The sequence below is a fragment of the Odontesthes bonariensis genome, chromosome 19 (genome assembly GCF_027942865.1).
Source record: "Odontesthes bonariensis isolate fOdoBon6 chromosome 19, fOdoBon6.hap1, whole genome shotgun sequence".
Taxonomy (NCBI): domain Eukaryota; kingdom Metazoa; phylum Chordata; class Actinopteri; order Atheriniformes; family Atherinopsidae; genus Odontesthes; species Odontesthes bonariensis.
This window is the reverse complement of record NC_134524.1, coordinates 4,965,036-4,977,015: the sequence shown is the minus strand read 5'-3', so window position 1 is coordinate 4,977,015 and position 11,980 is coordinate 4,965,036. Positions and strand designations below refer to the sequence as shown.

Sequence of the window (11,980 nt, the reverse complement as noted above, 5' to 3'; positions counted from 1 at the left end):
AAAAAAAAGGGTGAATAAAAAAACTTTGTTTTTTCACGGTTGTATTACTGTGTTGTTGTTATCTTATTATTGATCATTATCCCTGGTGTTGCAAATAAGCAACATACCAAATTACATACAAAACACACCAAATTGACTCCAATTTGGTATGTCTCAACAATGAGACATACCAAATTTGCGACAAATTTGCTGTTGTCGCAAATTTGCAACATACCAAAATTTCTATTTCTCTTTTGTGCAAAAGTGAAATTAATAATCTCAGCATTATTTACCATCTACTTAAAGGCTAAAACACACACAAAACATTTTTTTATATACAGCTATATAAATTCAGGCGTTAAGGGGTTAACTGGTTAATTGTTGGACATTTCCATCGATTTAAGATCTACAAGAACAACTGTTTTGACCACAGGACACGTTTCCTGACTGTGTCTGTGATCTGTTCCGTGCATGTTTAAGTGATTTTAACTTGTCATGAATTTGCTTCTCTGTGTCTCAGATGCAGCTTTCCTTCGTGTCTCACCAACCAGACTTCAGTTCTTTGATTATGAGTCCGTCTCCTTCTTCTGTGACGGGTTTAGTCGTCCGGTTGAATTGAGAGGAGTGAAAAACAATCAAAGATGCGTTCCAGCGTGTGCGAACGAAACAATGCTGACGACACTGAGCTGCACCATCGACCATGTGTTTCAGCCAGACACTGGAGAATACTGGTGTGAAGATGAAGGAGGAGAGAAAAGCAACAGAGTAACCATCGGTGTTACGGGTAAGCTTACTGGATATCAATAATTGGTTCCAGAAGCCGCAAAATACCTACACAAATTGTTGTTATTAAGACTTTACGAATTAATCAAAAGGCATTTATATACAGTGGCCCTGTGGAAAAGTCTTGAGCCACTGCTCATTTCTTTTTGTGTTCAGGAAAACAAGAAAAAGGTGCGTTTAAATACATATGCAAATATAAATATGAATATAGATTTTAATGCAGAAACAGAGTTTGTACACTTCTGAGGAGCTTAAAGTGAATATTTGGTCTGAGCACCTTTATGCACCTAAAGGCTTAGATATGTGGAGTTGGGGGCAGAAGCAGAGCAGCGAGGATGGAAAGTTAGAATCTGTCCAGTGGAAGTAGGATGTAGAGGATTTGTTGCAAAGTCTGTTGTCTCATTGTTGAGGGAGCTGGGTGTAAGTGGACAGAGTGTGAGGAAAATAGTGAAGGAAGTGTCAGATGAGGCAGTAAAGTCCAGTCAGTGGATTTGGATTAGAAGAAGGAATAGCAGCTGGGGGCACAGCAGGGGGAGCACTTAGGGTAAACAGACTCTTGGAAGAAGCAAAGAAGAAATCCAGGATGTATTTAAGTGGAGGGTTTGGCCCATGTGAGCCTTCTGAAACCAGGCCATTTTAGGTGAGTTGGCCTGTATGGCCTTGTTTTTGCTGGCATTTTTAGTGACTGTAGGACTGTTTAGGTGAGTTTGTCTGCTGAATCTGCTAGTGTCTGTTGTCCTGCCTCCACCTCTGGAACTCCCTATATTTTCATTACCCCCTACCCGAACCAGGGTTTGAATCCCCACCCCGCTGTGACTGGTAAAAATAGATGGTTGTTGTGGTGTGAGGAGCAGTGATGGCTGGCATTAGGGGGGTGACTCTGGGACGCCAGTGATCACCGTCTAGCCTCCTGGAGGTGTTGTCGGCCCAACTGGACGAAACACTGATGAAAGGAGGTTCCCACCTGATGACCCCAATGACATGTTGGTCAGCACTGCTCACTGATCTATATAGGGAGTAAAGGGATCTGGAGGTTCTTTATTAGGTACTAAGCCAGTATTAGAAGGTTAATTGATGAATTTAGGGAATTATTAACTGAGTCTGTCCCATTATTTATTTATGTTTTGTAGCTCAAGTTTCTTGTTTACTTTAAATTAAAAATATTCTCCAACACAGCCTGAACACAGTGTTCCCAACAAACCATCTCAGGGCTCCACACGAGTCCAGTTTACGTTTAGTTGAATACAATTTCAACTACCTCCACTGTCTGTAGTGAGATGGGGAAAATATTTAAATATCCAGCTCCTACTTCTTGGAAAAAAAGCTGCAAAACCACCTGAATCTTAAAGAGCTGGTTTCACAAAAAAAAAAGTTAAGCTAATAAACATATTAGAGGCAGATATTTCTAGTTCCAAAATCAATTAATGAATACTCGGTCAATTCTTGTCCTGCAATAAGTGTGCTGATTCACTCCTGCTTTGTTTCTCAAGATTTTCAATATTTAAAGTATTTAAAAAAATCTTGTGGTTCCTGTTTATAAAAGCGTGTGTATAGGGAGAAAAGCATGCACAGGGTGGGTGACGGAGGGGAGGAAAGCATGCACAGGGTGGGTGACGGAGGGGAGAAAAGCTTGGCAGCAACACTTTATGTGAGGATAGGCTTTCTCATATCTTTTAAATTCTCAAACACTGACTCATCGTCTTCATGCTAAAGAGAAACCTCTTGGACAAAAGTGTGGATGCTTCCCAGTTTCACTCTTCTTTCCGTCTGTAGGTCAGTTATTCTGACACGTAGATGTTCTAAAAAACCTGCTTTTCAGACGGTTCTGTGATCCTGGAGAGTCCCTTCTTCCCTGTGATGGAGGGAGAAACTGTCACCCTGCGCTGCACACAGAGGCACAACCTTCTGAAGAGCCCGGCTGATTTCTACAAGGACGGACTGGAAATCTGGACCAGCTACACCGGGGAGATGACCATCGACGGGGTTTCCAAGTCTGACGAAGGACTCTACAAGTGTGACATCTCTGCAGCCGGGGGGTCACCGGAGAACCGGCTCGTTGTGATGAATAACCACTCCAGTTTAGAGAAAGGTATTTATAAGGGCTGGGCGAGATAACTCGTTATTATAGCGTTAACGCATTGGTTATTTAACACCGATAAATATTTTACCGCGCATTAACGCATGTTGTTTTTTTGAAAATTAATTTTTGAAGGGCTTTTTGTGGCTTTAATGGATAGGAAAGTTCAGAGAGACAGGAAAAGAAAGTAATCGGCGGATCCACCAAACATGGAGAAGGGTACGGAACTTTTACTCGGCCATTTTCATTTTAAAGTTCTTCCAGACGGCGGAGTCGACAGAACCAAAGTCATCTGTAAACTCTGCCAAGTTGAATTGTCTTCTCAGCGTAGTAGTTCCAGTCTAAAATATCACTTAAAGGCAAAACACACAACTGATAGCAGCAAGTCATTCAAGGAAACAGACAGTGGAGCGAGGCTTCTACATAAAAACTACAGAAAGATGCTGATGTTAAAAGTGTGTTTGCACAACAAATGTTATGGCACTTTCATTCATATGGCAGCACATTTAAAATAAAACTAAATGCTAAAAGCTATACACTACTTTTGGATTCATTTTTGGATTTTACGTACAAATGCGATTAATCGTGATTAATCAGGGAAATCACGTGATTAATTAGATTAAACATTCTAATCGTTGCCCAGCCCTAATAATAATTAATTCATATTCATTAAAAATTAATTAATCAATGTAGCAACACAGACCGGAGTCAGTGACTGGGTATAAGCTAGGGCTAATGTTTAAGCTAATGCTCGCACTCATGACTTCCCTGCTCTAACCGGTGTGTATATGTTTGTGTTTATATATGTATGCATATGTTGTTTGTAAAGTCTATGATAAACACTTGGACACTCTCTATCTGCTTGATGGAAAATTTAGGGGCATTTTACACATATGTTACTGTTTATTCAGTGATATAAATGTTAAAGGCTGTACACTACTTATGAATTCATTTTTGGATTTTGTGTACAAATGCGATTAATCGTGATTAATCAGGGAAATCACGTGATTAATTAGATTAAACATTTTAATCGTTGCCCAGCCCTAGTTTTTATCTTTCACTTTTATACTTTCTGTAAAAGAGGCAGAGCAAAATTCCTCTGTGTTATCTGCACTTTATCCATGATCATGCGTTCCCTGTTGTCTCTGCAGCGTCTCACAGAGAGACCCCCGTCCTCCTCCTCTGCAGGAATGTTTTCATCATGGTGACTGTTGCTCTGATGATGCTGCTGGTGGGACTCCTTCACTGCGGGAAACTCAGAGGAGGATAAAAAGATGAAAACAATCAGGGAACATTTGGAGAACCGATCCATTTTGTGTGTTAAAGTGTATAACACCCAAAGAGCCAGTGTTGTTGGACAGTCGTGAAAAACAACACAACGTAAAAAGGACTCAGTGTGAGAAAATAAAAATAAAAAAGGAGCAGCTTGCTTTGGAGGTTCTGCTGCATTCACAGTTTTAGTCCAACCTCAGCTGAACAGGTTTAGAGCCGCAGAGGCTGCAGATGTGTGATCTGTTTTAAAAGGCGTGCGCTGAGTTTTGTCAGAAAGCATCAGGGTTTTATTTAGCTGAAGCAATTTGACCACAAAACAACCAACTGAAAACTGTTCTCAGGCTCCGAATGGGGCTTCGAGGGGAAATGTTCACACACTTAGACACAGAAAGGTCACAACCAATGTATTTGACATTTTAATTACGTAAAACAAACCGCCATATTGTCTCCGGCCCCAGCTCCCTGATCGCTGGCCGTCTGGCCGTCCACCTTTTTGTTTGCATTGTTTAAATAAATGAAGTTATATTTTGGAATATCTGCATCCGGGTCCTCCTTCAGCTCCACACCACACACCAACGATATGACAAACTGAGTTCGACAGGACACGACCTGAGTGTTTTCAGACAAAACAACTTCATCATGACGTTTGCTGCTGGTGTGTAAAATATTACCATGGAAACACTCATATGAGTCACACTTCAGGGTACAGACGCACAACTTATCATCATGTGGTTCATATTTCCTACCACACATTAGCGGAGATCACCAGATATTCCTGGGGCTTGTTTAGTGTGTTGCAGTCAAGATTAAGATCAGTGAGCAGTCTGATGGACTTTGGAGGCATCGTGCCGGCTCCTTTGTGTAAAAGCCACGTTTTTCTTAAAGGGATAGTTCACCTCTTTTGACATGAAGCTGTATGACATCCCATATCAGCAACATCATTTATGAACATTTTCTTACCCCCTGCTGCGTCCTGTGAGCAGAGTTCTAGCCTTGTTTTGGCGTTGACGAAGGTAGTCCGGCTAGTTGCAAAAATAAAGCGTCTTGATTGTCAAAACAATATGCGTTCAAAAGAGTAATACATTTACTCAATGCCAAAACTCAGCTGGAACTCGGCTCACAGGACGCAGCAGGGGGTAAGTCAATGTTCATAAATGATATTGCTGATATGGGATGTCATACAGCTTCATGTCAAAAGAGGCGAACTATTCCTTTAAGTTGTTCACCAACATCTCTTTATTTTTTTTTTATTTTGTGGTAGCTTAATTTACCACAAACTAGCTCACACCATGCATGCAGAGCAAAGACTATCGGGCCTGAAGAAGAGTTTCCGACCAATAGCTGTAAAATCAGATATGACGATGGGCCTATGAGCTGCACAGGAAGCGCTACGGTTAGGAGGAGGGTCTCATTAAAATTTCACTTCACTGCGATGTGAACTCAGTCTGCAGGAAGGCAACATGGCTGCAGGTCTCTGCATCACGCTGTGTGAGTACTGAGTGTCATACTGAGTCTGTCAGTTAATCCTGTTGAAATGAATTAGACTGTGTTTTCTTTGCTTCTCTTTGACTTTCTGTTGTCTTAGAAATCTTTCTGTGCACTGGAAAAAATGCCCCTCCAAATATAAGTAAAAAAACAACAAATACAAGACTTTTTTGCTTGAAATAAGCAAATAAATCTGCCAATGGAACTAGTGAAAATCGGCTTGTCAAGATTTCTTGAAATAAAATGTGACATTTGGGACTTTTGAGTTAAAAGTGATGTTGAAATTAGCTTAAAAACCTCTTCAAATGGAAAAAAAGCTTGTTTCATGTGTAATATGACTTAAAACAAGATGTTTTCAAGACTTTTTCACTTAATAAGATATTCCAGATGTATTGTATTAAAACAAGTCCCTATATCTGGCTGAAATGGTTCTTGTTAGGCAGTTGTGTCTTATATCAAGTGTAATGAGATACTCAATGAGACAAATATACTTGGTAATATTTAGTTTTTTGTGCTGGAATCAGATCATGTTCTATTTAACTGATTTCACCAGAGGTGCACACAGATCACGTTTGCTGGACATTTGGTGACTTCATTTAAAGCTTTAAAACTTGGAGGATATTGAGTGAATAATTAAGCCTGCATCAGAAACTCATGAGACAAACAGAATTCAACAGAGAAAGATGTGTTCAGGACATCAGGACATCTCGTTCAGGATCTTTCAGTAAAAAGTCTCGCACCTCAATGTTGTAGAACTGAATAACTCTGTTCTGTAACCTTTGATACCAAAGTGTTTTCAAGCTAGCGGTTACCTTACATGCAACATGTTCACTTTTAAAGTAGAGGATTTGACTAATTCGAATGAGTTTATCTCTGTCTGAGCACCGATGCGTCCAACCCTCCATCAGCTTCAGTCATTTTTACTGCATCTAAGGTAATTAACTGCTCCCCATCTACAGTATTTAGCTTCTTTTCTCTCCCCAGGGCTGAGCATCTTATTGCCGCTTGCTGCAGATTTACATGCCAGTGATGATGCTCAGAAAAATGGTGAGTAGATTTTTAACTTTAAGCAGCTTCCCTTAAAAACAAAGTCTTGCTTTTGTTGGAAAAACACCATTTAGTGGTGTAATATACACTCACAAGGTCAGTTTGTGATTCATCCTGTGGTTTAAGACAAAGGAGGAGTGGGTTGTTTTCAAAATTAACTTATTGAATATCAGGAGATTTTTGATATACTCGCTGTCCACACTTACTGACAGCCAGGTGCTGCTGATCAATGCACTGATTAACTGATCATCAGCACCTCTATAAAAGCAGCTTGGTGCTTGTTAACAGCATTCAGGTGTGTGTTAACACGATGCAAAGAAGGAAAGACATCAGCAAGGTCACCCCAAGGTCAAAAACCCAAGAGCTACATCTCAGACTCTGCAGGCCTCAGTTAGCATGTTAAAGGTTAAAGGTCACCCCAAGGTCAGAAACCCAAGAGCTACATCTCAGACTCTGCAGGCCTCAGTTAGCATGTTAAAGGTTAAAGGTCACCCCAAGGTCAGAAACCCAAGAGCTACATCTCAGACTCTGCAGGCCTCAGTAAGCATTTTAAAGGTTAAAGGTCACCCCAAGGTCAGAAACCCAAGAGCTACATCTCAGACTCTGCAAGCCTCAGTTAGCATGTTAAAGGTTAAAGGTCACCCCAAGGTCAAAAACCCAAGAGCTACATCTCAGACTCTGCAGGCCTCAGTTAGCATGTTAAAGGTTAAAGGTCACCCCAAGGTTAAAAACCCAAGAGCTACATCTCAGACTCTGCAGGCCTCAGTTAGCATGTTAAAGGTTAAAGGTCAACCCAAGGTCAGAAACCCAAGAGCTACATCTCAGACTCTGCAGGCCTCAGTTAGCATGTTAAAGGTCAACCCAAGGTCAGAAACCCAAGAGCTACATCTCAGACTCTGCAGGCCTCAGTTAGCATGTTAAAGGTTAAAGGTCACCCCGAGGTCAGAAACCCAAGAGCTACATCTCAGACTCTGCAGGCCTCAGTTAGCATGTTAAAGGTTAAAGGTCACCCCAAGGTCAGAAACCCAAGAGCTACATCTCAGACTCTGCAGGCCTCAGTTAGCGTGTTAAAGGTTAAAGGTCACCCCAAGGTCAGAAACCCAAGAGCTACATCTCAGACTCTGCGGGCCTCAGTTAGCATGTTAAAGGTTAAAGGTCACTCCAAGGTCAGAAACCCAAGAGCTACATCTCAGACTCTGCAGGCCTCAGTTAGCATGTTAAAGGTTAAAGGTCACCCCAAGGTCAGAAACCCAAAGAGCTACATCTCAGACTCTGCAGGCCTCAGTTAGCATGTTAAAGGTTAAAGGTCACCCCAAGGTCAGAAACCCAAGAACCACATCTCAGACTCTGCAGGCCTCAGTTAGCATGTTAAAGGTTAAAGGTCACCCCAAAGTCAGAAACCCAAGAGCTATATCTCAGACCCTGCAGGCCTCAGTTAGCATGTTAAAGGTTAAAGGTCACCCCAAGGTCAGAAACCCAAGAGCTATATCTCAGACCCTGCAGGCCTCAGTTAGCATGTTAAAGGTTAAAGGTCACCCCAAGGTCAAAAACCCAAGAGCTACATCTCAGACTCTACAGGCCTCAGTTAGCATGTTAAAGGTTAAAGGTCACTCCAAGGTCAGAAACCCAAGAGCTACATCTCAGACTCTGCGGGCCTCAGTCAGCATGTTAAAGGTTAAAGGTCACCCCAAGGTCAGAAACCCAAGAGCTACATCTCAGATTCTGCAGGCCTCAGTTAGCATGTTAAAGGTTATAGGTCACCCCAAGGTCAGAAACCCAAGAGCTACATCTCAGACTCTGCAGGCCTCTGTTAGCATGTTAAAGGTTAAAGGTCACCCCAAGGTCAGAAATCTAAGAGCTACATCTCAGACTCTGCAGGCCTCAGTTAGCATGTTAAAGGTTAAAGGTCACCCCAAGGTCAGAAACCCAAGAGCTACATCTCAGACTCTGCAGGCCTCAGTTAGCATGTTAAAGGTTAAAGGTCACCCCGAGGTCAGAAACCCAAGAGCTACATCTCAGACTCTGCAGGCCTCAGTTAGCATGTTAAAGGTTAAAGGTCACCCCAAGGTCAGAAACCCAAGAGCTACATCTCAGACTCTGCAGGCCTCAGTTAGCATGTTAAAGGTTAAAGGTCACCCCAAGGTCAAAAACCCAAGAGATACATCTCAGACTCTGCAGAAGACACAACTTGCTGTATTTAGCTCATTTAAGACCAGATAATGAAACCTTAGAGTTTAAATGATTAGTATTTTCTTTTTCACGTGACCGTGTGAGTAAGGTTTCTTTCATTTGTTTTGTGACTGTGTTGTGCAGCTGGTTCTGTGATCTTGGAGAGTCCAGTCGATCCTGTGATGCCAGGAGATGCTGTGACTCTGCTCTGCAAAAGCAACCCGACTTCCACCAACCTCACAGCTGATTTCTACAAGGATAATGTCCTCATCAGGAGCAGCAACACAGGAACTATGATCATCTATAATGTCTCCAAGTCTGATGCAGGCCAGTACAAGTGTCGAGTCTCTGGAGCCGGAGAATCACCTGTAAACTGGCTCTTTGTCAAACGTGGGTGTTCTCAAATTTTTATTTATCACCTTACTTGAACATTTGGACAATAACTGGATGGCATTTATTCTATAAATATTGTTGTCTTATATACAGGGTGGTCCGAACGTTAACACAAGAGCTAACCAATTTTTTTTCTGATCAGTCAGAATATACTCCCACCGCTACGACATCGCAGAGCAGTTTGAAACTAGAACATTTATGACCAAATTTTGATGGGTGACGATGGAGCTACTGCCCGCTGAGAGACAGAGGCTGTCATGTTATAGTCATATTGCATTGTGACCAAGGTCTCCCTGTCACTTGGACCCATGTTGTCCCCCCTTCTGTATTGGTGGGACACATAACACAGTGGCTGGCATAAACTTGTTATAACACATAAGGCCCAGTTGATGAATTCAGAATAATGGAAAAATGTCAGTATGCCCAACTTACAGATGACCTTGGTGTTCAGTACTGATACGTATGCCTCAAACAAACTGTCGCTGTTGGAAAACTATAAGTCATATCTGAAGAATTCTTGAACCGTGAGCGCCAGAAGGGACGACAAAAGCCACTGGTGTAATTTTTATTCTGCTCCTATGTATGGTATTTTTTTAAAGCCGTTTTAAAAACTGCTATTACATTGATTTGATAAGGAGATGAGGCGACCTGGTTACAATGGCCGGGCATGGGAACTCGAGTGGTCGCTCTCTGCACTCAGAGGTGATTTGAGAGAAAACCGTGAGACCAAGCACAATGACGGTGACTTTGGGTGAAAGAGGACAAAAATACTTATGTTTTGCAATACAATTTGTCTAGGTGCAGCAGACATTTTGGACGTTAGAGGCGTTTGTTCCGGTGATTTTGGTATTAATTTCAAGCTGGTCAAAATAGAGTGAGACCCCAGGACAGCAGAGCGAGAGGAGTCCTGATTTTTCCTAAAACTTAAACTGCCATTTTGTCTAAGCTATACAACATATCAAAGAACCTTTTAGTTCAGTTAAAGTTGGGTCTTTCCTGTCCAGTTTAAACTTTGAATGATGTCTCTGCGATGCCATATGGCTGAGTTATGAGGTCTCTAAATAGGGCTGTTTTTGTCCCATTACTTATGTATTTTAATGCATTTACATAGGGTCAAAATTCCCAATTTTCCAGGATTGCTTTCGAGTAATGAGAGAAAAAAGTACAAGCACACTATTCCCGATCGCTGGACACCCAGGGATGGGCTTTTCATCCCAGTCGGACCAACGGTGCGGGACTCTTAGTGCGCCGAAAGTTAGGACGGAAACGGGACAATAATAAAAGTCCGACACATGGTTATATGTGTCCTCCAATGCCTTCAGCATTGGCACCCATAATAAAAAAAAAAATGAAAATCTGAAACATGTTTATTGTATATGTTTTATCAGCTGGTGTGATCTTGGAGAGTCCTCCTCACCCTGTGAAAGAGGGAGACTCCGTGACTCTTCGCTGCAGAAAGCATAACAATCCCACAACCCACATAGCAGATTTTCACAAACATGGCGTCCATATCAAGACCGGCTACAGCGGAGAGATGATCATTCACAGAGTTTCTAAGTCGGATGAAGGACCCTATAAGTGCAGCATCTCTGGAGTGGGAGAGTCAGAAGAGAGCGTGCTGGCTGTCCAAGGTGAGACGTGAAACTCGTGGTCGATCCAGTCAGGATGAATTTTATGTTATTGAACTTTTTAATCTGTCAGGGTCTCAATCCCAACTCGTTTCATGAGAACGCTTAATCCTAACCTTTTTGTTTCCCAGTTTATCACGCTTTTTAATGTTTGAGTCATTGTTCAAAGTGATGACTTCTAAGCAGTCATGTGCTCTATCTTCAGCCTGTAATACCATTATCCTTCTTTAGCATGTAGTCGTAGTAAAAAGGAGTCGTAAGAAACATGGTTCTCTGCCGTTTGGTCTGTGTGGACCCAACACTGGTTCATCCTGTTTTCATGCTTTAATGATTCATTGGTCAGTATTGAATGTCTGAGACAGTCCTTTGAAAATGGTCAGGAATAAGGACAAAAAGCAGTGAACATTCAAAGAAAAACTTTAAAAGACTTTTGGAGAACTTTTGCTCAGGGCCACTTTATGAAACTACAAGATAGTCTGGCTGCTTGGAAACAAAGTGTATAGAAACGAGTGCTGCATCAAGAGTCTTGTCGTAGTATTTTGAGTCAAATTATTTTATTTTCTTTCACAGGAAATGACAATTTTGTGCCTGAGCAGAGTCCGGAGAATTCTGGGGCCTTTGACCGGAATCATCTCTACATCCTGGTATCGGTTGTTTCTGCTGTCGTGTTTTTGGCTGTGCTTCTGCTGGTGGGAGGACTCTACTTCAAGAAAAAGAGAGGTAATTTCTTTCACTAAAGAAAAAGGTACGACTTTCTCTTATCACCCCATGAAAGCCCTCAAAAAACACCAGGCTGGATTATCACATATTGCAGCAAAAACGCTGCTTGTAACCATAAAGCTTAAATAAACCCATTCCTTTAGTCCAGAACTTTAACCTCTGACCAGCCAGTCATTCACTGCAACTTTTGTCTCCACAGCTGTGGCATCAACAGCATCAGAGGACGAATCAGGTAATTAAAATAAAATGTATTGCACCAACATTTTCACAGATTTTCAGCGATGTTTGAATCTCTCAAATAATTTTAAACCAATAAATGTGTAGAGTGCTTTAATTTCCACACACATCAATGAGAAAGTATACCCTATTTTGGTCTTGTCATGTAGAACATGATGAATTCCATCGTGAGATAACCAGGTCTTAAAAT

The 11,980-nt window shown here is 41.6% G+C and overlaps 1 protein-coding gene across 1 annotated transcript in view; it reads left to right on the top strand.

The window, feature by feature from the left end:
* The first annotated feature begins 648 nt into the window (after positions 1-648).
* The window catches only part of LOC142369501 (sialoadhesin-like), a 15,114-nt gene continuing 3,782 nt past the window's right edge, over positions 649-11,980 (top strand). The window contains exons 1-7 of the mRNA XM_075451846.1: positions 649-763; positions 2,582-2,851; positions 6,581-6,643; positions 8,957-9,202; positions 10,594-10,836; positions 11,404-11,553; positions 11,753-11,785. Of these exons, the coding sequence (XP_075307961.1) occupies positions 649-763; positions 2,582-2,851; positions 6,581-6,643; positions 8,957-9,202; positions 10,594-10,836; positions 11,404-11,553; positions 11,753-11,785 (1,120 nt within the window). The remainder of the gene's footprint in view (positions 764-2,581; positions 2,852-6,580; positions 6,644-8,956; positions 9,203-10,593; positions 10,837-11,403; positions 11,554-11,752; positions 11,786-11,980) is intronic.